Source organism: Hemicordylus capensis, chromosome 2, assembly GCF_027244095.1.
Source record: "Hemicordylus capensis ecotype Gifberg chromosome 2, rHemCap1.1.pri, whole genome shotgun sequence".
NCBI classification, from domain to species: Eukaryota; Metazoa; Chordata; class Lepidosauria; order Squamata; family Cordylidae; genus Hemicordylus; species Hemicordylus capensis.
The window spans coordinates 35,933,848-35,961,826 of record NC_069658.1 but is presented as its reverse complement, the minus strand read 5'-3'; the positions used below and the strand labels follow the sequence as shown (position 1 = coordinate 35,961,826).

At 43.7% G+C, this 27,979-nt stretch overlaps 1 protein-coding gene across 2 annotated transcripts in view; it reads left to right on the top strand.

Annotated features, from left to right (window-relative positions):
• PLPP1 (phospholipid phosphatase 1) overlaps window positions 1-27,979 on the top strand; it is a 116,753-nt gene that overhangs the window by 35,051 nt on the left and 53,723 nt on the right. The window contains exon 2 of one of the 2 annotated variants that reach the window (XM_053288230.1): window positions 13,925-14,076. The exons of the other annotated variant lie outside the window; for it this stretch is intronic. Within the exon in view, the coding sequence (XP_053144205.1) occupies window positions 13,925-14,076 (152 nt within the window). The remainder of the gene's footprint in view (window positions 1-13,924; window positions 14,077-27,979) is intronic. 2 annotated transcript variants of the gene reach the window in all.

The following is a 27,979-nucleotide window of genomic DNA, read 5'->3' as shown; positions in this document are numbered from 1 at the left end:
TAAGTGGAGGAAAGAAAGAAGTGGGGTCCCCCAGGGATCAGTACTGGGACCAGTGTTCTTTAACTCTTTCATATACGATCTAGATGTTGGGGTGACCAGCGAAGTGACCAAATTTGTAGATGACAATAAACTATTTAGGGTCATGAAATCCACAACAGATTGTGAGGAACTCCAAAAAGATCTTTCCATACTGGGGGACTGGATGACAAAATGGCAAATGCAGTTCAGTGTAAGCAATTGTAAAGTGATGCATATTGGGGCAGAAAAACCCAACTTCACATATACACTGATGGGGTCTAAGCTGTCAGTGACTGACCAGGAGAGAGATCTTGGGGTCGTGGTGAACAGCTAGTTGCAAGTATTGACACAATGTGTGACAGCTGTGAAAAGGGCCAGTTTCATGATTGGAATCATTAGGAAGGGGGATTGAAAATAAAAGTACAAATATTATAATGCCCTTATACAAAACTATGGTGTGGCCACATTTGGCATACTGTGTACAGTTCTGATCACCATACTTCAGAAAGGAATTGTAGAACTGGAGAAGGTGCAAAAGAGGGGCCAAGATGATCGCGGCCTGGAGCACTTTCCTTACGAGGTAAGGCTACAACACCTGGGGCTTTTTAGTTTAGAAAAAAGACTGTGGGGAGACATGATCGAGGTGTATAAAATCATGCATGGTGTGGAGAAAGTGGATAGAGAGATTCTTTTCTCTCTCACATCACTAGAACCAGAGGTCATCCCATGAAAGTGATTGCCGAGAAATTTAGGATCAACAAAAGATGTACTTTCTAAAAACACATGGAATTCTCTGCCACAATATGTGGTGACAACCACCAGCCTGGATGCTTTTAAGATGGGTTTGGATAAATTCATGGAGGACAGGTCTATCAGTGGCTACTAGTCTGAGGGCTATAGGCCACTTCCAGCCTCAGAGACAGGATGCCTCTAAATATCAATTGTAGGGGAGCAACAGCAGGAGAGAGCATGCCCTCAGCTCTCTCCTGTGGGCTTCTCTGAGGAATCTGGTGGGCCACTGTGTGATGCTGGACTAGATCGGCCTTGGGCCTGGTCCATCAGGGCTGTCTTTAAGTTCTTAATTTCCTTGGAGCTGCTCTCTTTTTGACTCTTGTACATCATCTGATGAGTCACATTGCCATTATTCACTAAGAGTTCAAGTTGATGAAAGCATGTATTTAAAATTCACGAACACAAAGCATTAAATGAGATGATGTAAGCAAGTTTAACTTAATGGCGATGTCTTAACTAGATGAGTTGAATGGACAGTAGGGCACACCCTCTATTGACTTGAACCAATCTCTATGCATTGGCTGCTGATTATGTTTCTGACTAAAGTACAGAGTGCTGGGGTCTGGGTTACCTGAGAGAGTGCCTTTCTGTACAAGCTCCCTACTGCTCGTTAAGATCAAGAGTGCCACCAGTTCATCTGATGGTGAACTGGGATCAGGCCTTCTCAGTTGCTGCCCATAGGCTGTGAAACACATTTCCCATGGATATAAGAGGATTATCTTCCTTGGAGGCCTTCAGGAGAGTCTTAAAGACAGATAATTTTAATCTGACTTTTAATGATATCAAGTTTTAATTTTTATGAGCTTTAATCTGGTTTAAATGGTTTTTTGATTTTGTTTTATTATCTGTTTGATATTAATGTAAACCACCCTGAGCCACTTTAAGAAAGGTGATATATAAATTGAATGGATGAATATGTAATAGATGCATAATTGTGTATGTAAATAAATTATAGGAAGTTGAAAGGGAAAGTCAGGAGGGTCAGATCACTCCAGAAAGCATGGAACTTATTTAAAACCTCAGTACTAGACGCACATTGGAATCTATACCAAGAAGGAGGAAAATTACCACCAAGTTCAGGAGGACACCAGTGTGGCTAACCATCAGAGTCAGGGAAGCCATAAAAGGGAGGAAGACTTCCTTCAGAAAATGGAAGTCCTGCCCAAATGAAGAGAACAGGAAGGAACATAAACTCTGGCAAAAGAAATGCATGGACACAATAAGGCATGCAAAGAGAGAGTTTGAGGAGCATATAGCTAGAAGTGTCAAGGGGAATAACAAAAACTTCTTTAAATACATCAGAAGTAGAAAAACTGCCAGGGAAGCAGTTGGACCCTTAGATGATGATGGTGTGAAAGGGATTAAGGAGAATAAGGAGATTGAAGAGAAGCTGAATGAGTTATTTGCATCTGTCTTCACAGCGGAGGATACTGACCATATATCCTCTCCAGAATTGAATTTTTCAGGTTTAGTGCCTGGGGAACTGGGCCAATTTTGAGGTTCTAAACTGTCTTGAAAAGCTAAAAATTAACAAATCACCAGAGCCAGATGGCATCCACCCAAGAGTTCTGAAGGAACACAAATGTGAAATTGCCCATCTCCTAGCAAAAATATATAACTTGTCCCTACAATCAGGTTCTGTGCCAGAGGACTGGAAAATAGCCAGTGTGACTCCAATTTTCAGGAAGGGATCTGGGAAACTACAGGCTGGTAAACGTAACTTCTGTGCCAGGTAAATTGATGGAAAGCATACTTAAGGACAAAATTGTTAAGCATATAGAAGAAAAGGCCTTACTGGAGGAGAACCACCATGGCTTCTGCAAGGGAATGTCTTGCCTCACTAATCTTTTGTAGTTCTTTGAGAGTGTCGACAGGCATGTGGATGAAGATGATCTGGTTGACATAGTATACTTGGACTTCCAAAAAGCTTTTGATAAAGTTCCCCACCAAAGGCTCTTGAGTAAACTTAAGAGTCATGGAATAAGGGGACAGGTTCATGTGTGGATTGGTAAATGGTTGAAGGACAGGAAACAGAGGGTAGGAATAAATGGACAGTTTTCACAATGGAGATAGGTAGGAAGTGGGGTCCTCCAGGGATCGATACTGGGACCAGTGCTCTTTAACTTGTTCATAAATGATCTAGAAGTTGGGGTGACCAGCACAGTGGCCAGACTTGTAGATGACACTATTTAGGGTAGTGAAATCCACAACAGATTGTGAGGAACTCCAAAAAGATCTTTCCAAACTGGGGGACTGGGTGACAAAATGGCAAATGTGGTTCAGTGTAAGCAAGTGTAAAGTGATGCACACTGGGGCAAAAATCCCCAATTTCACATATACGCTGATGGGATCTGAGCTGTTGGTGACTGACCAGGAGAGAGATCTTGGGGTCGTGGTGGACAGCTCATTGAAAGTGTTGCCTCAGTCCGTGGCAGCTGTGAAAAAGGCTAATTCCATGCTAGGAATCATTAGGAAGGGGGATTGAAAATAAAAATGCTAATATTATAATGCCCTTATACAAATCTATGGTGTGGCCACATCTGGAGTACCGCATACAGGTTTAGTCACCATAAAGTCTGGGGCTCTTTATCTTGGAAAAGAGGCAACTAAAGGGAGACATGATTGAGGTTTATAGGATTATGCATGGAGTGAAGGGAGTGGACAAAAACGACAAGAGGAAGTACTTTTTTCACACAGTGCATAATTAATCTATGGAATTCCTTGCCATGGGATGTGGTGATGGCCACCAGCTTGGATAGCTTTAAAAGGGGCTTAGACAGATTCATGGTGGACAGGTCTATAAATGGCTACTAGTCTGATGGTTGTGGGCCATCTCCAGCCTCAGAGGCATGATGCCTCTCAATACCAGTTGCAGGGGAGCAACAGCAGGAGTGAGGCCATGCACATACCTCTTGCCTGTGGGCTCCCCAGAGGCATCTGATGGGCCACTGTGTGAAACAGGAATCTGGACTAGATGGGCCTTGTGCCTGATCCAGCAGGGCTGTTCTTATGTTCTAAATAAAAGTAAATATGGCTTCTATAGCTATATGGCAGAAACAAAATGGAAGTTAAAGGGATTGTTAAATTGTTTTTGTCATTATAGATGGGTGTGTAGACCTTTTTAAAGCTATTGATACTTGGTTGTTTGCTTTTATACAAAAGTTTTGCTCTTTGCTGTGTTCATCTGTCAGCATCATTATGCTCAGTACTGTGATATGTGTGTGTGGGTGGGTGGGTGGTTGGGTGGCGGGGGATGGGGGAGGGCAGGAGGACTCAGTGCAACTAAAAGAACTGCAAAGCTAGTCCTGGCTTTGTATTTTGGGACCCTTCTATTGAAGTTTGATTTTGTGATAGCATTTCACTAGAACAAAATGGGGCTTTTTGGCATAGAAATCTGCATCTTATTCTGCAAATCACACCTCTGATTTAAAAATCATGTTTCTCGCATTTTAAAAGTGGGAGGGTAGGCTTGAAATTAGGCAGAAATTGGGACTAAATCAAATGCCCTGGAGTGCATTTCACAAAGCATCATGAAAAGAGAATCCTTAATCTGGGTTGGCGGGGGTGAGGGGAGGCACACCTAAACAAGAGAGGAACTAACTGCTTTCCTGCAGTTTTGCTTAGTGTATAATCCACACCCTCTCTTACTCAGAAAGGGGATGCTTAGCACTGCAAGTCACACTGTGGTGTGGATCACCTCCTTTCAAGTGGAACATAAGAAGCTGACTTATACAGAGTCAGACCCTTGGTCCATCTAACTCAGTATTGTCTACACAATACTGTCTCAGTATTATACTACACAGTATTATACTACACAGACTGGCAGTGGCTTCCCCAAGGTTACAGGCAGGAGCCTCTCTCAGCCCTATCTCGAGATGCCAGGGAGGGAACTTGGAAGGAACCTTCTGCATGAAAGTGTGCAGGTGCTCTTACCAGGGCAGCCCCATCCCCTAAGTAGCTGCTGTGAAATCTATCAGTCCTGTATCTTGCCAAGAAAGGCAGTGGATTGTGCTCTTTGTAGCACTGGGTATCGCTCTAAAGTGGCTGTAGTAGAGGCAGACCATGGCCCTGTGAGGCATTCCTCTCTCTTCTTTTAGCAAGTGCTGTGCCAAGAGAGAAGGGATCCCAGTTTCGTAGCAAAAGGCATTCATCCTGGAATGCTGCTCTTTCCAAGAACGTCATGCTTCCTGAGATGCCACCAGAATGCAAGTACAGTCAGCTGTGCTGTTTTTATTATTGCATCTGTGGCCTCCAAATAGTATCAGTATTGGTGGCAATAGAAGAGGAAAAAGGAAAGATTGTGCTGTTGAGTCGGTGTTGACTCCTAGTGATCACATTCCGTGCGATTTTCTTTGGTAGAATACAGGAGGGGTTTACCTACCAATGCTCTATCCCGCTCAGTATGAGATGATGCCTTTCAGCACCTCGCTATATCAGTGCTGCCCAATATAGGTGATTACAAATGTATTTACTAAGCACAGTCTGGGAAGCACACTGGCGGGGATTTGAACTAACAGCCTCTTGCACTCTAGGCAAGTTGCAATAGGAGTACTTATATTTTCAGTTAGCTGTTTGTAAGAGACTTGTGGTTGATTCCAGAAGTGTGTGTTAGTCTTTGATTGGAGGACTTGCTTGTATGTGCTAGCCTTTTGGGAAGGCAGTCTAAGGTGGCTGCTGTATGTAGCATTTTTCTGCAAGAGGTGGTAGAAGAGTGCTACATCTTGCCAGCATCACTTAAGTACATGCGATTCTATTCAGAAATGGCTCGTGGTGGGAGCATGGAAAGAGGTCTCTGGGCTGCAAGTGAGGCATACATTGGTAAACAGCAGCATGTCAGGTTTCAGGATGGCCCTGCTGGTGTCTTGACAAGCCACAGAGCCAGGCAAGATATATGTGGCAAGCTACTAAGTTTCATCAGATCTAATAAGAACGTAAGAGCAGTCTTGCGATTTCAGGTCCAAGGTCTCTATAGTCCAGCATCCTGTTTCCCACAATGACCCACCAGATACCTCGGGGGGCAAAGCCCACAAGGAGGAGATGGGCATGCTGTTTCTGCTGTTCCTTCCCTTGAACTGAAATTGGAAGGTGTCCTGCCTCTGAGCCTGGAGGTAGTCCTCAAGACTAGTATCCATTTGGTAGGCTTGTTCCTGAACTTGCCTCAGACTACAAGCTGGTGGCCATCACATTCTATGGCAACAAATTCCACAGACCTATGTGCTGTGTGAAGAAGTATTTCCTCTTGTCTTCCAGGAAATTTAGGATAATTGGTTTCAGGGAATGACTCCTGGTTCTAGTGTTGTGAGGAAGAAAAAACGACTCTCCACACACATAACTTTATAAATCTCAATCATATCTCCTTTTAGTTGCTCCTCCTTTTTTTGAAACTAAAAAGCCCCAAATGTTGTAGCCTTTCCTCATAACGAAGTTGTTCTAGCCCCCCAATACCCTCCCTCTTTCCGACTTCTACCTTTTGGCCTTCTTTTGTTTGCATCAGTCTGTGGTGTTGGGGAACAGGCAGCAGTGCCACACGAGAGGCAAGCCTAGCTCCACAGCAAGGCCACAGATGGTCAAGTTTCTTTCCAGGTTTACCCGAAGCTCCTACTGCTTGTGCCAGGCTGGCCACCTGTAGTGTGTAAAGCGATGGCTGCCTGTCCCCTGGCCCTTAATTGGATTTCTGTTTACTTTACTCATGGCAGTAAAGATGTCTGCTCTTCTAGGGCCCATGTGGATTCTGGTGGCTGTATCTGGCATGCAACAAATTAATTGGCTGTGCACATTATAAACCTCCCTTGTACAACCTTTTCCTCAGGAACGTGACCATTTAGAACCTGTTTCAGGGCTGTGCCAGGGTGTAACATTGTATGTGTAAGTGGGAGCGAGTTTCACGGGAGGAGAAGCAGGTTTCGTGGGAGTGGTGAAGCAGGATGCAAATAGAACACTGGGCTCTGTTTGGCCTGTTGTGGTTGCATACCCACAATCTAAGAATATTTTTATTTCCTGAGGTGTTTTTAGCTCCTGCTGCTCTTTTTCTCTTTTTCTTTTCAGAGTGGACCGGGAGGTACAATAATGGTCTTAGAACTGAAAGGCATTGATTCAAATCCTTGCTCAGTCATATCGTTACTGACTTATCTTTGTTGTTTCTATCTCAGTTCTCTGTAAACTGGGAATGAAGTGTATAAGTAAGATTTGGGTAGATTCACATGTTACATTTTTAGGTACAGTATATACTTAAGCACATTTTAGGTGTACATTCACACATGTAAAGTGTGAATGCAACCAGTACATGTTTGCAAACATTTATCACACAGGTACATGTATAAGTGAGCAAGGATTGGCTGCAGCTCCCTGTGAAGGGTATGCTTGGTGGCAGACTTGGGTTTGCCTCTATGCAGTGCATGGGGAAAGTTTATTTTTGTTAACTTAGACAGAATTGATGAAATACTTTGCACATTAGAAGTGCCAAAGAAATGACCTCAAAGCAAAGCCTGTAACCTAGGTGATGGCAGCCTTGGCACTCGAGCTGTTGCTGAACTTGAACTCCCATAATTCTTCAGCCACAAAAAAATTGTGACAGGGGGTGATGGAAGTTGTAGCTCAACAACAGCTGGAGTGCCACAGTTGCTTACCTCTCTTGTAACCCCTGTTGAGGCTCTAATTGGTTTCTAGCTAATCATAGTGTGCAATCATAGTGTTGGGGCTGAACGTGGCACACCTAGATTCAAAACCCCTGGACCTACTGTGTGCTTTCAGGCCAGTGACTATCGCTCAATCTAACATGCATGAGAAAATTGTTTGTGATCTAGAACATTGAACCCTGAGCTTCTTGGAAGAAGGGTGGAACCCCATAAATAAGGCTATTAGCTCTTCCTGTCAAAAACACTTCATAATTATGGATTCAAGACTAATGCAGCTAGACTTGAGGCATAGGCTTGTACTCCCTATATAAGCCTCTTTTACCAAATTAATTCAATTACTGATCTGATCAGCCTGATACTGGGCTTGGTCAAATGGACTACTTTGGAGCCTGAGTTGCAGGGGCATATCTAGGGAGGAGGGGGCCCATGTTCGCCCCTCTCCCTGGCGGGCCCTCGGAGTGAGGGAAATAATGAAGAAAATGAGGGGTGGAGCTTGGGGGGCCTGGGTTCTTTGAAACCATTCGCTCAATTATAGCTATACCCCTGCTGAGTTGAAAACAGAGCATGCCCAAAACATCAAAGTACAAATTGGAAATGAGTTGGAAAGGGACTGGTGGTACATCTGAAATGCTGTGCTGAATGTTTCAGCTCAGTATTTGAGCAGCAGTGGTGTTCCTCTGTGGTGTTTGCATGTGTGGTAACTTGTGAATTAGGTACGTTGTCCCTCTCTTCCCCCAAAGGCACTCAGTGCTGGGAAACCTTTCCTTAGTTCAGAGCTGTAAGACTTTAAGAACATAGGAAGCTGCCTAATCCCGAGGCAGACAACTGGTCCATCTAGTTCAGCATTGTATATGCAGACTGGCAATGGCTTCTCTAAGGTTACAGGTAGGAGTCCCTATCTTGGAGATTCCAGGGAGGGAACTTGGAACCTTCTGCATGGAAGCATGCAGATGCTCTTCCCAGGGCAGCCCCATCCCCTAAGGGGCTATTTTACAGTGTACACACATGTAGTCTCCCACTCAAATACAAACCAGGGTGAGACCTGCTTAGCAAAGGGGAAAATTCATGCTTGCTACCTCAAGGCCAGCTCTCCTCCTTTGGTGAGAACAAGGAAAACATAGATGTTGATATTAGGTACAGAATTTAGTATCCTAAGAACCTTGGTGTTGAAAAAGAAAAAGAGCAAGTGGGTTTTCCAGAATATGGTGGTAGGGGCACAATAAGATTTTCAATGGTTGGAGGAGATGGGGCTTTAATGTCATGTTCTTTGCCCCTTCTCAGAATTATAATAGGTTTGTGAAACACTGGATAATAGGGATGACATTGTTGAGACCATGATCTAGAAAACATGAAGTTTGATCTCTGTATTCAGTAAGGCTTTCATCTTTTTTTGCCCCAACCTGCTAATTTTTGGGAATGTTAAAAAGTAGTTTGCTGTATAGGGGATGCTGTGCATCCTCAATCATGCCTCAGAGTAAAGCTAAACATTATGAGAGACATGGAACTACTGTCACTTCATCACTTTCCCTCTTCCACATAATGTTTAGAATTAACCCAAGACATAGTATATTGCCATGGTATATTGTTATGCCCCAGCCAGGGGCGTAGCAAGGTTGGAGTGGGCCCAGAGACAAGATTTTAAAATCCCCCCCCCGACTGAAGCTCAGCTCATGAAGTAAAGAAGTCTTAAATGAGGCTGAATAGTGGTAACAAAAAAACATAGTAAAATTTCTATATAACTTATGTGCCACAATAGAACATCATCCTAAATTATTTTTTTAAAAGGTTTGTAAATTGTGGACGATGCAAGTCATTTAATGGTACTAGAGAAAGACATGCTGTTCTGGTAGCTCCAGGACTTAACACTCACATCAATTTTGGAAGATGAATATAACTGAAGGAAGCCCGGGCAGGTGTGTGGCTGGGGGAGTCAGTCATGTGACTTGCCTCTGCCCCCCCCGAGGCAGTGGGCCCCCAGACAACTGTCTCCCCTTGCCCTAGTTACGCCCCTGGCCCCACCTCACCTTATTGGCTGGTGGGACAGTCCTAGTGTGATGTCGCCTCATACATTGGGTTAAACTTGAATTTAAACTTGGATCTGTGAGGAAGGGAGAGAAAGGCATTTCACAACAGAGCAATAACTTGGCAACTTAAAGATGTATGAAATATATGCAAAAAAGATCTGATTGGCAATTTAATATTTTTGCTGCAGTTGCATTGTTGCTAGAGACCATTTTTATTCTATCAGTATCTCCAAAGAAGAAGCTTTCTTACTTCTTTTCCAATCATTAGCACTTTGTGTGACTGACTTTGAAAAGGTGATTTACTGTGCTTAAGGGAAAATATCTTGTATACTTAAAAAAAAATTAAGGCTCAATATAATAGTCGTATAGTTAAAATAGAGAAGAGATTTTGATGTTGAGATTTCTGATGGGATGCAGAAATTTCTTGTGGAAGGCTCACAATTTGCTGTATCATTCAGTTTAAAGGAAAACTGTTTCGGGATAGTTACTCAGTGGCTCATACCCCATTGGAAAATGCTTAATATGTGATACAGTCAGTGGAAATGTTGGTACTGTATTGTAATAGTTTCAAAGGAGACTTCATACTGTACATATGAGGAGAGCCCCAAAGTTCTAGTCAATGGTGGTGAATTTTCAGAATGTTGCTTATTTCATTTACGATTATTTTTCCAGTATTTCTCTTGTTATGTAAAATGCTATACACTACAAGTTTATCACGGTATGTTTGGAAATGTCTAATAAAGGTTTGGAAAATCATGAAAATAATTACATTAACCAATTTTTAAAAGTCTAACCAAATGAGGATTATGTGATTCGTAATTCAGTATTGTAAGAGAGTACAACTTTGATGACAAGTTTATGTCTTGATCACATTTATGTGTGGCACTTTATAGGACCAAAAACCATGTAACAGAGCTTGCAAATATTGATTTGCAATGTATTTATTTATATGGAAGTGGGTGTGAGGGGGGGAAGAAGGAAGAAAGAATTTTAGCTGTAGTCACTCTATTATCTACTAGTGGCTTTGTAGCCCGTTGGTTAACGGGCGCTAGTGGAGCTCTGCGCTCCAGACGTTCGCCGCCATTCCCTCTCCCGCCAACCCCCGGCGCCCGGGGCTCTGGCCGGGCCCGCCACTCACCGCCGCCCGCGGCTCCGGCTGGGCCCGCCACCTTCTGCCGCCCGCGGCTCCGGCTGGGCCCGCCACCCACCGCGGCTCCGGCCTGGCTCACCGCTGCCCGGGCCCACCGCCGCATTGTCTTGTCTGCCGCCTCCTCCGGCGGCCATCCTGGGCGGCCAGAAGCGGCCGCCCCAAAGAAGCCGGGTAAGCGGCGGCACGGCCAGGCCTCGGCCATGGCTCTGCCGCCTCCTCGGCCGCGCCGCCTCCTCTGGCCGAGGCGGCGGCTTTGCCGCCGCCTCGGCCAGTGTCCCCTGCCGCCGCTTACCCGGCTTCTTCGGGGCGGCCGCTTCTGGCCGCCCAAGATGGCCGCCGGGTGCTGGCGGTCCTGCCTCCCTGGCTCCTTCTGGCCATGCGCTTCGCGCATGCCCAGAAGAGGCCAGGGAGGCACGGACACACGCTTGGTGTCCGTCCATGGACAGACACCAAGCCTTTTATTAGATAGGATTTGTGCCGTGAGTGCTTCTGGGTTATGGCCAGTGAGGATAATGTAATGAGTTTCTGCCCTGGATGACTAGATTAACATTACCCATCTTCCCTGGGTTTCTGATAGCAAAGCCTGGCTCTCAGCTGCTTGTTTTGAGAGAATGTGCAAAAGAAAGTTCCTGAAAGATTCAGTACCAAGCTGGAATACTTTTTTTCTTTACAGCCGAAATAACATTTTTAAAAGAACATAATCAAGGAAAAAAAGAAACATTCTTGATCACTAACATAATATGAAAATAACAAAGCTGGAATACTTTGTGTACGTAGTATTTTAGAACTGGAAATGTGCAATTTCATCCATTCGCTCTAAGAAACTGGGAAGCATTTGAGTTTGTTTTATTTAGCTCAAGGGAATTTGAAATAGAAGAACTACTACTCTGATTATGGCATGAGATGAGGATGGAAGATAAATGGTGGGGGGGAGGGGAAGCAAGGGAATTTTGGACTAGGAAGCCCCTAAATGTCAACATGCAGAGCTGCTTTTACATTAATGAGGCATTGCCAGGGTTTCACATGCCTCATGTTTGCAGAGTCTGATACCCAACATGGAGCTGACTTCCTGATTCTGTTGGCTTATAAAACAAATTTCTCAACTTTAGAACTGTTGAAAGTTTTTTTAAAAAATCAGTGAACAGTGTGGTTTTTCAGATTTCAGGCTGAAGGTGTGAGCACGATAGGTAATAGGTTAGGGCTTCTCTCTGCCTGCTTGACCCAACCTCACTATGGTGATTTGTTTGTACATGCTTATTGGTTCACATTGTACCCTCCCCTTTTGCAGTAGTCTTCTAAAATTGGAAAAAACATACCTTGATAATGGTAAAAATGGATTAGAGGAGTTTAGGTTTCCTTGGCACAGGTTTTTGGCACAAACAGTGTTGTATGTTTGCATCAGCTGCAGCTAACTAGGGACTTAAGATTGGGCAAATTTCTTATGTTGAAAATCCTTGGATGCCACTATTTATTTTTGTTGTAGTTTTACAAAACCTGTTTTGGAGCTGTAATTTTTGTCCCTATGTTCAGAGATGTGTGTTTTCCAGAGCATTATCATCTGGAAAGTTTTCCATGCAGATTTCCCCTCATTTGCATAAGATTTGCATTCACTCCTGCTCACAGCAACTACTGTACAAGTTTTCCTAATGCCATAAATAATGATCTGATTTAGTATGTTGTTTGCCCTATTTGTACCGTTAAGGGGAAACAAAACTACTATGTTTATTAATTCCTCTTGACTGTATCTCCAAAGATTTTCAAGTAGCCAAGTAGAAATTTTAGAAGTGGAAATCTTTGCATGGAAAAACTCCTACCCAGTCTCTGCCTGTGTTGAAAAGGTCTTGTTGAATGGGCAAAACTCCTTCCAGTCCTCTAGGGAGGGCATTTACTAGGGCCTAATACATTTCTAATACAGTGTTATTCACCTTGGGATTTTGTAATTGAGAGTTTCCTGGGAGTTGAGCTGATTGACACTCTTAATTATGAAGCACCTACTACCCAGTTAAGCCTAAACCAATACAGATTTTGGCAGAAATATTATGATGGGCAAATCATAATATTTGGGTGAGGCAAATGTGGTTGGACAAAGTTGTTTATACTCACTTGTTTTTCTGGGCTTTTTAAGCTCTTAAGGACGACATTTCCAGGGCCCTTTTAATTTTTCTGAATTATTGACTCATCTTTGTAGGTAAGCATTCCACCATCTTAAGCTTCCATAGCTGGAACTCCTTCCTGCCTTTTGTAGCATCCCCTGTTATTTTGGATGCTAACTATACTTGTTAATCGGTTTCCTTTTTGCCTTCCACACTCACATTGTGCAATTGTTCACACCTTATGACACTGGAATTATTTCAAGAAATACCTCGTAAACTTTATGTATGGAAGTTACTGTGTGGGCTTGCCTGCCTAGTTCATGGCAAATTTTGTCTGCCCTGTAGATGGAGGTCTTCTCCTTAGATGGAACTGATGGGAAAGTACTTCTTGGTCATTGCTGTAAGACTGAGTGACTAGAGGAGCCAGACCCCAACCAGGATAAGCATCTCTTATCTCACTCCTAATTCACAGTTGTAGAAGGTCCTGATTGTTGTTTGGATTTAACCTTAATCCACCTACCTGTGTACTGCTCCCAGACTGTCTTGAGCCACTCAACTAAATATAGCAATATACTAGTGAAATCCTGCTCTTATTAATTTTTCCCCTTGGGAATGTTTTGCATTTATAGTCAGGATGAAGATATTTTCATATAAGGCCTATGTGTAGAAGGAAGCATTTGAGGGAAAGGTCCACTGATAATGGCAACTGCTTTTCGAGAACAATCAGTGATCAAGTTCTTTCCAGGTTCCTCTGCATGACTTCCTCTCCCTTCTTCTCTGAATTCCTGCTTTTGGTGGCACAGTTCTGACTGGGTGAAATGGAATTGCAATTGTCTATAGCAGAAGTTGGTTTGAGGGGAAAGTGTGCAGATCTGGCTGGCTCATGGGTAAGGAGGGGCTATAGAGGACACCAAAGTTGCCATAAGAATTATTGTAAGCATGCAACTTTTGCAAACAATGTGCATTCCATAAACTTGTGTGGGTGGAGAGAGGTCTTGAAAAGTTCTTCCTGTTTTCTCCTGCAAATCCGAGTCATCAGAGAGCCCCTAAGCATTTATTGAACTAGCATGTATTGAAAATCAAAGCGGAAGCATTCCAACTTTCTGCATGCGCCCTTCACACTCTTGCTTATTGCTCTGGATGGAATGTGCTTGGGGTTAAAGCTTTTTTGAAACATCCTGTGTAATAAAATTATCTTATTCTTTTTGCTAGCTGGCTTGCCTTTTGCAATTCTGACTGCGAGGCATACTCCCTTCAAACGAGGCGTGTTCTGTAATGACGAATCCATCCAGTACCCTAACAAAGATGACACCATTTCATATGAATTATTAGCGGGAATAATTGTTCCTTTCAATTTAATCGTCGTAAGTTTTCACCTCATTTTCCTCCATTGCATTGCATTGTGGATGTTTTCATATTTTGTTTGCTGTTAGCTATACATGAAGTCAGGAGAGCATTCTTGCTGAATCAGAAGAGAGAGAGACCACAGTCCTTGGAGAAAGTAGCATTTGAGTGATAAAGATAAGTTGCTACAGGTGTAAGCAATTTATTTACTTAGGGACAAAGAATCATTGTCCTATTTTGGGAGGGGTTTGCACACACTTTGGAACATGCTTCAATGGTTCCTGATGCTGTTATTCATTTGTATGGATAGTCTGCTCCATTCTAAAAGCTCAGGGTAGCTACGAGGTTGCCATCAGTTTTGAACTATAGGAAAATAGGTAGTGGATTTTAATGTTATCCAGAAGCCAGGACACAACAAATCTCAGGTATTAAAAAACCATGGCACCTAGAAGTTTTAACAGTGGTGCCTAGGCTAGGATATTCAGAGGCAGAATGGTTTAACAAAATAATAATTTGTCCCAGGCAGCCCCGTTTCTGTTCCCTTATGTGTAAAGGGGATAAAGAGAAACCCATTTACCCTCGCCGTCCACAATGTCTGTCACTAAGTTTTATCACCGCCTAGAGCATGCCTGCTTAACTTCTGCCCTCCTACAGATGTTGGCCTACAGCTCCTATGATCCCTGGCTATTGGCCACTATGGCTGGGGTTTTTGGGAGTTGTAGTCCAAAAACAGCTGGGGGGGCCTAAGTTGAGCAGGCCTGGCCTAGAGTTTTTGGAGGAGGTGGTATACAAGACAATTTTAATAAATAAATAAACTGTCCATTGTCTGGCTTCTAAATTTTTGGGCTGGCTCCTATTTCCAAGGGAAAAAAGCCCTGCCATAAGTCCCCATCCCTGGACTGCCCCCAACTTAACCATATCAGTTTAGCCATATTTAGAAGGCTAGCCCCATAGCCTTCTGAAAGCAATAGACAGAACAATTTGTAAGGTGGCTGAGGCCCCCAGCCCCACTGTAATTTGAGCACTGGCTTGGCAACCTGTTTAAAATGACCATCTTTAGCCTTCTGACCAGTTCCCTATCTGGCTAAAGAGACTCCTGTGCTGAAGCCTGAAATTCCAGTTGGAATTTAGGAGCAGCTGAAGGCTGCAAGTCTCTGAGATCCACATTTTTACAAAGGCAGGTGTGCTTCTGGCTTATTAATTGAAATTGCATTCACCCTAGCTTGCCCTTTCACTTTCCAAACATAGCTAGGCTATGTAAGCAAAGAAATGGCAGGACTTTGATGAGATGTGATGAAGAGTTGGGATATCTTCAGCATATAGGAAAACCTCGGTATTGGTAGGGGTTCTGTTCCCGGTTAATGCCACAGATACCGAAACCACAAATACTGAGTAAATGGGGCACTGGCATTGTGGGGGTTAGGTACCCAAGGGGGGAAAGCGGCCAAAAATGGTGTTTTTGTTGTTATAAAAAATTGGCCCCCACGGCCCGCAAATGAAAATAAATCAGGGCAAAGTACCCTACCATGCTCCGTGGGTCCCCAGTGGTCCTTCAGTGCCCCCAAGGGCTGAAAATCTGCCAAAAAATTACACTTTTTAAAAAGTAATAAAATCATGCTCTGCGCGCATGCACATAAAGGCCCGAAATGGGCTGCAAATGGTCCACATGGCCATGAGGGAGGGAGGAGTCCATGCTGCCGTCTCCACTGCTATCCTGGCTACCTCCACTGCTGCAGCTACCTCCGCCACCACCTCCGCCACACAAGAGGCACCGCCTCCGCCGACATCCCCCTCCGACCCAAGCCCTTTTACTTGTAAAGGGGAATCCTTGCTGGATTACGTAGGAATGATTCTCAGTTTCTTATCATTACTTTCTGGGTTGTCTTGAACTAAAAATTAACCCAAACAAGCAGAAGACTTAGGTTACATTTGATTGGGACCCTTGAGGTGCAATGCAAGCATTTTTTGTCTGTGCATCTAAACGTATGCCCTACTCCCAAAGCTTTTCATTAGATAAAATATTTCTCCCATTGTCTCTACCATACCAAACAAAGGAGCATGAAGTAGGCCACCTAATGGTTGTTGCGAGTTGTGTTATTTGGCAGGTGTCTTTGAGCAGCCTTGAAAGGGCTACAAGGTCTCTTAAAGTACCTCAAAATAAGTGGGACCTCCAGTAGGACTGAAGGTGGTTATATAATTTCTACGCCACCTTATTGTCATTTGGCTTGAGGGTGGCGTCAGATAACAAGATTAAAACAAGCACACATAACAACCACAATAATGTTACTTAGGATGTAAACCATCTAGAGAGACTAGTTGAGACAGTATGCTGCTAATAATAATAATAATAATAATAATTCAATTTCTATACCGCCCTTCAAAAATGGCTCAGGGCGGTTTACATAGAGAAATAACAAACAAATAAGAGGGAACCCTGTCCCCAAAGGGCTCACATTCTAAAAAGAAACATAAAAAAGACCCCAGCTACAGTCACTGGAGGAGGTACTGTGCTGGGGGTGGATAGGGCCAGTTACTCTCCCCCTGCTAAATGAAGAGAATCACCACGGTAAAAGGTGCCTCTTTGCTCAGTTAGCAGGGGTATAACTTGCATTAAATAAAATATTAAATAAAAGGGCCCTCATTGACTTCTGCTGAAACACTGTCACCAGCAAGTAAAAACAAAGAAAACATCAATAAATGCAGAAGGGCGGTTGAAAGAGTCTCAGAAATTTGTAGAAGCCATTAGGGCACAAGATAGCAGACTTGGATGCCTAAAGTATAGCATGGAATGTTCCAGAAACACATGTCTAAAGAGAGACTTCCACTGTTTGGGTACCACCATGGTAGATGCTCCTCTCTGGTAGCCAGGTGTCTACTCTTGGAAGGTGGAGACACTTGCAGAAGGGCTCCAAAGCTAATCTCAATTGGTGGGCAAGGTCATATGAGGGAAGAGTGGTGGTACTTTAAATGTGCTTGAATGCACTTCAATGGAAGAGAGAATTTGTATAAAGTCCTTGACTGAAGATGGGAAGGTGGGCAAACTACATGTCATACAGGAGATCAAATGATCAGATCTCATGAGAGGTCTTCCTGTTGCAGGGCAGAGGGGAGTATTGGACCACTTTCCCCATGTTCTCTTCCCAGCCAAAATGGGGGTGGGGACCACTGTTGAAACTGCTGTTCATTCTATAGGAACCCACCCCCCCACCCCCCATCCCCAGGCACAGATGCATCCTGCAAAGTACCCAAGCAAATTGGCAGCTGCTCACAAAACATTTAAAAACATTTGGGTGGTGTTGTGCCATGTACAAAGTGGCCGCAATGTACAAACACTGCTTCTTAGTAACAGGGCTTTTCCTTTATTGAAAAATGGATGGTGTCACAGTTATCGGGTATTTGGTTGGTGGTTATAAATGTCTACTGCGCTGAAAGGGATATAGCAGTGAGTGTGAACTTGTAAAAAGGGGAACAAAGAGGCTGCTATTTGTCTATTGACAGACTCTGTTGTGATACAAATGAGAAGGCAAACGAGTTCTTTATTCTTGTGATTTCCCTCCTGCCCACCCCCAACTTGTCCACAGTGCTCTTTTGGTTACAGTACTCATTTTCAGTTTTGCTTGCTATCTTTTAATGTTGCCCGTTGTAAAAACAGTTCTGTTGCTTTTCAGTTAATACTCTGTAGGCATAACCATATTAACTTGAAAGTAAAGGAGACACTTCTTTACTCCTTGTGCTTATCCTTTGCCTTTTAAGGAAAGAGCCTGGTGGAATCATAGTTTTGATAAATTACAAAGCATGCTGTGTACCATAATTGGGTATCTGATAGCAAGCCACTGATGAAGAGTGCTGGCTCCTGGGCTCTCAGTATGGTGCTGTTCTAGCTAAAAATGCACAGTGTAACTATAAATGCTGGGTGGATTCATATACCTCTAAAAGTGCACTGAAACGTGCATTGATAGCATGCGACTCAGAGTGTGCACCTAAGTTCTGAACTGCCTTCTGTAGGTGGTGAAATTTCAGTGAAAGCCTGATGTGCTAAACACATGATCAAATGTTGGGGGTAGAAATCAGAAGTTGCATTCACAGTGAAATGACACACCATGTGAGCATGATTGTTTCACATCCCCATGATCAAATTTTAATTAGTTCAGTTCAGATGAGCATCTAAAGCAGGGCTACACAACTTTGGTCCTCCAGCTACAACTCCCATCACCCTTGGTCACTGTGGCAGGGGATGATGGGAGTTGTAGTCTAACAGCAGCTGTAGGGCCAAAGTTGTGAGCTGAATCTCCTGTTTAAATTATTGTGAGCAATCCACAGTGAAACTTTAGCTGGAGTAGTCTGCCCTGTCCTCCCCTCTTCTCCATTCATGAGGGAAGAAATGGAAAGCTCCCACTTTTGGTTTGAATACATTGAGATTTTTCATGTCTGAACTGAAAATAAACCACAGTTTCCCAAATGTGGCTAGTTGAGGATCAAATTATAGTTTCAGATCCTTGTTTATTTGAAGCTACCACCGTTAGGAGAAAAAACATAGTTTCTTATGTTCAGAAATAATGGGAAACTGGTTGATTCAAAAGCTGAAAGTGAAAAGGATCAATTTTTGGTTTTTGTAGATTGGTGTGTTCTGTCTGGTGTCCAGCCTGCCAGGCTCTCTCTTTCCCTTCTTTTGGGTTTTTGTTTTGGGTGGGTGTGGGTGCCCACCTGCTGGCACTAACCTCCCCTCCTCCCAACTGTTGAGTCCTGGTGTCTGCTTGTCCCAGAGTGCCTCCCAGAGCAACACCTGGCAGACGCCAGCCGAAGAGGCCAAAACGGAAGTCCCCAGCTGAAGTCACTGGAAGGTGAGCGCCCCCACCGCCGGGCAGGTTATTAGAGTTGTTTAAATAGGGCCTGGTTTGAGGAAGGGGGATTAGGTGAGTAGGGGTAGGACAGGAGGAATGGGCTTGCGTTAGAGAGGCCGCGGTAATCCCTTGCCTTCCCTTCCATTAGATTTGCCTCATGGTTGCTCAGGCCCCACCCCCCAAATAAACCCTGCTTTTGGGGGGGTTGTGTGTTAATTTGTCTAGCTTCTGTGTGTGCACCACACAGTGTGTGTGTGTGTGTGACACACAGCGCACAACCACCTCACCCACCACCTTCAAGTGGGTGGCCCTCACCCACTTGAAGGTGCTTCTTCTCCCCACCATCATAGTTAGGGCTTAAAAAATTTTTTAAACCCCAAGAGGTCTGGGAGGGTGCGAAGCAGAGACAGGAGCAGAGTGGCAGGCAGAGGGAGTGGTGATGCTACTAGTCATGCTAAGTGACAGCAAGAGCGGCCTACTCCCCTAGTCATCCCCGTCCCCGCTGATGTGGTTGTTTGTAGGCTGCCCTTTCTGGAGGAGCTTGGTCCTGCAGTGCAGCTGCCTGTGGCGGCGGAGTTAGAAAGAGGGCGGAGTTTTGGCCAACTCATTGCCAAGTCTGGCTGGACTTGGTGATGGTTGCCTCTCGTGACTACCAACCAGTGTCCAGAGTGAGAGGGTGTTCTCCATGGCCAGGGGTGTGGTGACACGCCATCGCTCACACTTGGGCACTGACATGGTGTAGTGGTTGGGCTATCCCGAGCTGGCCATGAAAGGTGAGTGACTCTTGGTCACCCCCATCCACCGCAGTAACACTGGCAGCTCACCCCAGTCTGACCTACCTCAAACCCAGATGTGTCAGTCTGCCTATTAGTGCTGCTGACATTAGACACACAAGCATGCCACTATCATGGCGAATGAGATGATGGGCTAGTGCCCTGACCCATGTGTTAGGCTGTCACCTGGGGCCCAGCATCAGTTTGATGCTGTGGTGTTATCCAGACACAGGCAAGCAGGGATGTACACTGCAGAAGAAAAAACACTTCTTCTTATGGTAAGAGTATAAGCTTTGTTTCTTGTCAGACTATTGGTCCATCAGGCCATGACTGCTCTGTCCTGTCTCTCTGTGGCAGGCAGGATGAAAGAAAGGTTTGATTTTGTGGTTTTCTCAGCACTGAATAAGTATTATGTGCTGCTTGTGCTATTGATTGCTGTTAACTCTCTGGTTTTGCTGGGTCTCAAACTGACAAATGCAGAACTTGGTTGCCAGCCTGCTGTCCTTGAGTTGTGGTTTGGTCTGTTTGTGAGATGGTGTTGTGGCAAGAAAGGGACAGTGGCAGCTCTGCTCTGTGTAATATTTCTTGGTGATTGCTGTGATGAGCTCCATGTCTGACCCTGAGACTAACTTGCTGCTGTGGCAACTGTTACAGTAATAGGAAGCAAGGAGTCGTCATTGTGTGTGAGAGGCAAATTGTGCCAAAGGTGTTACTGCAGCGCAGGCACTTTGGCTGGCCATGGATTCTGGGTCAGTGATTCTTTTTGGGCCACTTCTGGACTGTGTGTTGGGCAAAATGTGGTGTTCTGTGTTGGGAGGGACTGTGAGCTTCTGTTCAAAGCAGGGTTGCAAAATTTGTGCACTCTGCTAGTTTAAGCCATAGGGAACAATGGGGAACTTGAAAAACCCCATTGTTGGCCATGTGTAGGTCCTAGGGACACCAAAGTGGGTTGGTTGGTATGGTGTGATGGGTGCTACCTATCACCCAACCCACAAAAGAAATGGGCAAGTGGGTGATATCTAAAAATTGGTTAACCTTTCCACCAAACACCCATTGTATCCTATGGTTTGGGGGGGAAGGTTAAAAAGTTATTTGCTTGCCCATTTCTTTTGTGGGTTGGGTGGCGGGTAGCACCCATCATCCCCTACCACCCAAGCCACTTTGGTCTCCCTACCTCCTACCCATGGGGAACAATGGGGTGATACAAGTTCTCCATTGTTTCCTCTGCCCGAACCCCTTAAATTCATTCAAGTTGATTAATTGAAACAGCTGGCAATGGCTGCTGTTTTGATGCATCAATTTGAGTATTTTGCTATTTGATTCAAGCTCGAATCGAATTGCAAAATACAATTCGTGCACATCTGTAAGGGGTGTAGGTTCCACACTATGGGACTTGCTATTGCAAAGGCCCTGTTTGTCTTTCAGGCATTCCAGAAGCACACACAGAACTTCTAAAATTCGTCAGGCGTGAGATGTATGTTGTTTGAATATTAATTATACAGAACCACATGCTTTCTGCGTCGATAAAGATTGTTTGTGTATGTATGCTTGGCTGCTGGTAGTGTCTGCCTCTTTTGTTTCTTTTTAGATAGTCAGCTCTTTTGGGATAAGGAACCATTTTCTTGTTCCCTACATAAACCAATTTAAAAAACCTTTACTGTGGTTGAAAAGTAGTATGTAAATATTTTTAATAATAATAATGTGCAAATAGGCCCCATGGTTCCAGGAACAGGTCTTGGATACAGCTGAGGACTATACTGTTCAAGTATAAAACCAACAAGGTTTTAAAACTTTTAAAACTAGCAATGCAGTCGGTCTAAAGCAGGCCTGCTCAACGTTGGCCCCCCAGCTGTTTTTAGATTACAACTCGCATAATCCCCAGACACAGTGGCCAATAGCCAGGGATTATGGGAGTTATAAGCCAACATCTGCAGGAGGGCCGAAGTTGAGCAGGCCTGGTGTAAAGAATGCAGAACAAGCATAGTGTGATCGTGGCTTTCTGGGTCAACGAGCAAGTGTGCTGCTGCACTCTAAGCAAGCTGCAAGTGGCAGAGAAGCCCTTCAAGAAGCCTATATAACATGTCATTGTAGCCACTGAATCTCAGGGTTACTATGCACAAATTGCTGTGATGAGATTGTGCCTGGGCGTAGTTTACGTATAGATGACACAACGAGCATAAATGCACTGCATTATAAACTCAAAATCTAGTGGAAAGGACATGATTGATTACTACAGAGTTATCTTCTGGTCCTGCCATCTTAACACAAAACCAACATATAGGGAGATGAGAGCATTCTCATGTTGGCTACCTTGTTGATTTTCCAGTCAGCATCATTCTAGTCTCTTTAAACCAAGGGTTTGGGAAACTGACTCATTCAGTTGACTGTCTTCTAGGCCTTCCGGAAGCAGAGGCAGAACTGCTATGGCTCATTAGAATGATAAATTATTGGAGTACTAATGATACTGAGCCCCATGCTTCCTATATCTTATTTGTCATGAGATATAGGAAGCATGGGAGGGGGAGTTACTCTCCCCTGCCGCCTGTTAAGATTTTCTGGAGAGGTCCGATTATGATTGCTGCTGGATCGTGTGGTGGTGACCTGGGACCAGGCTTTTTCTGTGGCTGCCCTGGGGTTTGGAATATGCTCCCCACTGAGATAAGAGCATCTCCTTCTCTGTTTATTTTCAGGAAGATCCTCAGGACCCACTTGTTCTCACAGGCTTTTAATTAGAATTAATTTTAATAATTTGTTGTAATAATGGTTTTGTGTGGCTAATTTTATTGTGTTTCATGGATTTTAATCAGTGACTTTTTATATTGTGTTAAACTTTGTACACTGCCTAAGAGATTTACATATCAGGCAGTATAAAAATATGATAAATATATCCCTAAAGACTGTTTGCTACATATGCTGATCAATAAATAGAAAATTAAGGGCCACCACATCTTAATCATTCCAGGGATGATGAATTAATTTTCTTCACCACTGATTGGCTTCAGTTCTGAAGGTTGAAACTAGACTGGCATTTCCACTCACCCATATCTATGTTTAGCAGCCTTAAGGTCATTTAGTATCAAATGTTAAGTCGAGCATACTAAACCTGTTGTCTGTCCTCCATTCAGAAATTCCCCTGCTAACTTGGCAAAGAGGCACCTTTTAACGTGGTGATTCTCTTTATTTAGCAGGGGGAGAGTAACTGGTTCTATCCACCACCAGCACAGTATTTCCAGTGACTGTTGCTGGTGTCTACCTTGTGTTTCTTTTTAGATTGTGAGCCCTCTCTGTGTAAACCGCCCTAAGCCATTTTTGGAAGGCTTTAGTTACCTAGATAGGTAGATTTAGTTACCTTAATGTGTGTTGTCCTGTTTCATCCTTGAAATGTATATGCTGTTGTAATAGTGCTAGAATATATTTCAGTCCTTAAAGAAAGAAAGAAAGAAAAAGAAATGGAGATTGGAGGCCGGGCTGTTAATTTAAAAAAACACCACTCATGATTTATTGAGTATTAAATCTTGGCACATGTAAAGTTGACTAGCACCTCAGTCCCTCTTTTTAAAGGAGTAGTTGGTAATATGACATGTCTACTCTGGCACTTGTCTTCAGTGAACTGACATGTACCATTGAGTCTACAGATGAAGCCTTTAGCTTCTTTAAATCTACCCAAGCAGCAAGGCTGAAGATACAACCAGAGTCGGACAAGGAGTCGAAATATCAAAGGCTCCCTCTAAAAGCTCAAGGTAGCTGCTAGTGGCAGATACTATTTCTAGCACTTGTTATAAACCTGCTCAACACAATTGGGCTGAGAAGTTTCTGTGGATAGAATAATAGATTGACTATAGTGCTAACCATTAGCATGACATCACCCTGAAACCCAAGGTGGTATCCAAAAACCCATCAAATCTGACCCAAGTGCATCTTATGAGGTTGGGGTGGCTATTTCAGTAGTGGCGTGGAATAGTGGCGTGGATTGGGTGTTGGCAGGGGAAGGGAGTCTAGTAACGTAATTACTGTTGTCTCTTCTGACTGCCTTGTTAGTTCTCGGGCCTCGGGGAGTAGTCCCAACTCCCCACTGAGCCTAACCATGCTCCTTTGTAATGGCAGGGCAGTTCAAAATAAGATTGAAATCATCCATGATTTGATTGTGGATGAAGGAGCTGACTTGGCCTGTATAACTGAAACTAGGGATGTGCACGAACCCATTCAGCAGCCCTTTTAAGGGCCTCCAAACTGGTTCAAAGAGCTGGCTGTTTGCCAGTTCGAAGGCGAGGGGGGGGGTTGGACTTTAAGGGCGTGGGAGGGTGCACTTACTCTTCCCTCCGCTTTCCCTGAACTGATCCATTTGGAAAGCCTCTTTCGGGGCAGTAGCATACCTCCCTGTCGCACCGTTTCTTCCTTGGCCAGAAGTACCCGGCATGCGTGTGCACATTGCGCTTATTCCTGACTAGTGAGCGAGTGGGACGTGCGCACACATGTGCCTGGCGTGCACATGCGCCCCGGGTACTTCCGGCCAAGTAAGAAATGGGGTGGCAGGGAGGTATGCTGCTGCCCTGAAGGAGACTTTCCAAATGGAGCACCGGTGGGGGGAAAGCGGAAGGAGGGCTAAGTGCACCCTCTCACACCCTTAAAGTCCAATCCCCCCCCCCCCCGCCTTTGAACTTACCAGGGAACTGACAGAGGGAGTGCGGCTCTGCTGGTTCTTTTGGGTCTCTCAGCAGCTTTCGATATCATTGAACATGTTATCCTTCAGGTTTGCCTGAGGGATTTGGGGATAGGAGGCACTATCTTACTGTGCTTCCACTCCTACATCTTGGGTAGATTTCAGATGGTGGCACTTGGTGACAATTGCTCTTCAGTATAGGAGCTACTGTATGGAGTAATGCGTTTTAACATCTACATAAAATCGCTGGTTGAAATCATCAGGGGATTTGGTGCTGGGTTTTATCAATATGCTGACGACACCCAAATCTATTTCTTCTTGCCATTGATATCTGGAAATGGCATTAGCCACTTAAATGCCTGACTACAGGCATTAATGGGCTGGATGAGGGATAATAAACTCTAGCTGAATTTCTTTATTTATTGAAACTTCTTATATACCTCCTCCTCCAAAGACTCTAAGTGGTGAACAACAATCAATTAAAAAAAAAGTTAAAGGGTAAACACCAGGCAAAACAGGTGTGTCTTAAGAGAGGCCTTAAAAGCAGCAGGAAGGGGGCTGAACGAATCTGGGAGGAAAGAGTGTTCCAAAGAAGAGGGGCGGCAATCCAAGCAAGATGGAGATGTTCATTGTTGGTGGTCATAATCTTCAAGACAGGTTAAAATTGCCTGTTCTGGATGAGATAACACCCCCTCCTCCCCCAAATACAACCCAAAAAACAACAAAAATCAGGTTCATAGTTTGGGAGTGCTCTTGGATCCGGGTCTCACCCTGGTGTCGCAGGTTGAGGTTGTGACCAGAAGCACTTTTTAGTAACTGCGATTGATTCTACAACTTTGCCTGTTCCTTGAGGAGAATGACCTGAAAACAGTGGTACACCAGCTGGTAACTTCCAGGTTGGACTACTGCAATACATACTATGTAGGGCTGCCTTTGTGCATAGTTTGGAAAGTTCAGTTTAAAATGCGGCAGCCAGATTAGTCTTGTGAGGTATTCCAGAGAGGCCACATTATGCCTGTTCTCAAACAGTTGCACTGTCTGCCAATATATTTCCGGGCAAAGTACAAAGTGCTAGTTATTACCTTGTAAAGCCCTAAATGGCTTAGGTCTGGGTTACCTGAGAGAGCGCCTTTCTCTACAAGATCCTCACCACTCATTGAGATCATCAGGAGGGGTTCATCTTCAGGTGCCACCAGTTCATCTGGGATAGGGCCTTCTCTTTTGTCACTCCTAGGTTATAGAACACGCTCCCTCCCAGATCATCTTCCTTGGAGGCCTTCAAGAGAGCCATAGATAAGTGTCTCCTCATCTCTGGCAATTTCTAAAAAGGCACTGAAGACACATTTATTCACCCAAGCTTTTAATTAGATTTATAGTTTTAATGTTGGGTTTTAAATCATTTTAATGTTTAAATGATGTGAATTGTAAACCTCCCAGATACACAAGCTTTTGGCAGTTTAGAAATATGTTAGATAGATAGACCCAGCTCTTCAGCCTGGCTTTTAATGATATCTAGTTTTAACCTTAGTTTTAATGAGATTTAATCTGGTTTAAATTAAAAGGTTTTTTCCTCTGTGTGTTTTATTTTAATGTAAACTGCCCTGAGCCACTTCTGGAAGGGCTGTATATTATATTGAATGAATGAATAAGTACGAGGAATGTGAAACCTACCTCAAAGACAAAATAAAGCACTGTGTTCACATGTGAACAGTGTGCGTTCAGTGAGTCATGACATCCAAGAGAGCATAAACTGTCCATGAGGAAGCATTGCACACAATCATGTAGACATTCCCTAGGACAAGCATATACAGCACCTTCCAAACCAGCTCCAAGGACTGCTTGAAATTCCCTGATTATGGCAGAGAGTGTAACCATGTTCCAGATGACACCTTTCTAATATAGGCCATCTTATGCACTGCAGGCAGAATGAAAGCAAAACAAAGATAATAGCCACCCCATTTTGTTTTGAGTGACTTGGATCATTGAGAACCCTGTGTGATAAGTCCTGCCCAAACCAGGCCTCTGGGGTTGTTTAGCCAAGTCTCAATCTTGGGGTGCAGTCTTAAGAGCACACCTTGTTCAAGCTAAGCAGGTTTGGGTTTGGTTGGTTTCAGGAAGACAGCCATGTTTGCCGCATTTTGCTCCACCATGGAAGAAAGATGGAATATAAATGTGACAAATAAAGTAACTAATGCTAGGTTCACATGGTACTCCAGGCTGTAGTCTTGTAGGGTATCAATTGTATGAAGAGCTTGATTTTTGCCACCCAGTAGCTGTGTGAGGAAGATAGTGAATGTGAGGGAGAGCTCAGGGTAGAAATGAGGACCATGGAAGGGAGCCTTCTTGTTGATTCTTAGTGCTGCGATCCCAATGGCTCTATGCATGAACAGAAAACAGTTTTTTCTTGAGTACTGGGGCTGCCAATTTCCCTGTCATTGCAGCTGCTTGCCCTGTACCATATGCTATTCTAGAGGGTTCCCTAAAGACCTTCTCCCTGGAGATGGGGAGGCAGTAGTAGGCAAGGAAGACCAAAAAGTCCTGGTGCTCCATGTATGGCTTTCTGAATGCTGGCCATCTTTTCACCCCACAGTTTAGTTGTTTGGGGACTCCTTAATATTAAGTAGACCAGGATTGTTATTAACCAAAAAATAAAAATGGGTGCCTTGGATATTTTCTAAACGTCTAGTGAAATGTGTCCAGCTTCAGTGATGTCCTATAATGATACTTCATTTGGAACAGATGGATACTAGTGATAATATGAGGTAATCTATGTGAGAAATGAGCATCTGTGCTCTTCCTAAGACACAATGGGAATTCATTCAGTGTTTGTGCTTACTAAGCTTAACAATTGAATTTTTTAGAATTATTATTATTTATTTGATTTATATTCTGCCCTTCCAAAAATGGCTCAGGGCAGTTTATATCAAAAGTAGCCTTTTGTTAAGTATCTGTTTAGTTTCTTTAATTGTTAACTTTTATCTTTGGCTAAAGATTTGTGCCAAAGTCGGGGTGGGAAATGTTCCAGCTCATCTTGATCACCTTAACTAGAGATGATCCACTCTTGTGTTTCTGTTTTTGTTTTTGTTTTTAAAGTAAGCAACGACTCTTAAGAATAAAGTTACTCACTCTCATGCCTAGTTAATATCTTGCATTGCTAACAGCAGAAGATAAATAGGAAATTTTAAATTCAGTCTCTGTTATAAATGTGCAAGAAACATATGTGCCCATTCTATTGAATTGCCTAAATTTTTAAAAAAGGCATCCCTCCCCACTACCACTCTTACAAAGCCATTATTTCCCCATAATTATAGTTGTCCACCTCTAGAACATTTTTGTTTGTTTCAGGAAAGCTTTGCTTCCTGAAGGAAGCCTTTTCTTTAACAGATTCCATTTTGCTGAGGTATGGGAGGTTTACATGTTTTTTTTGTGGTTTTTTAAAATTGCCCTTTAACATCTCTGGCAAGTGTTCTTGTCTAGCCCTTTAACTTGGTTCCTGACTTTCCAGAGTAACAGCGTTCTTGGCAAGAAAACAGTTCCTCTGAGCAGAAGGTTAAGAATGAGTGGAAACATGATGAAGAATGAGATGTGGGTACTACCACTGGGTCTTTTGTGAAATAATGTGGGAAAACTTGTAATCTCTGGAAAAAGT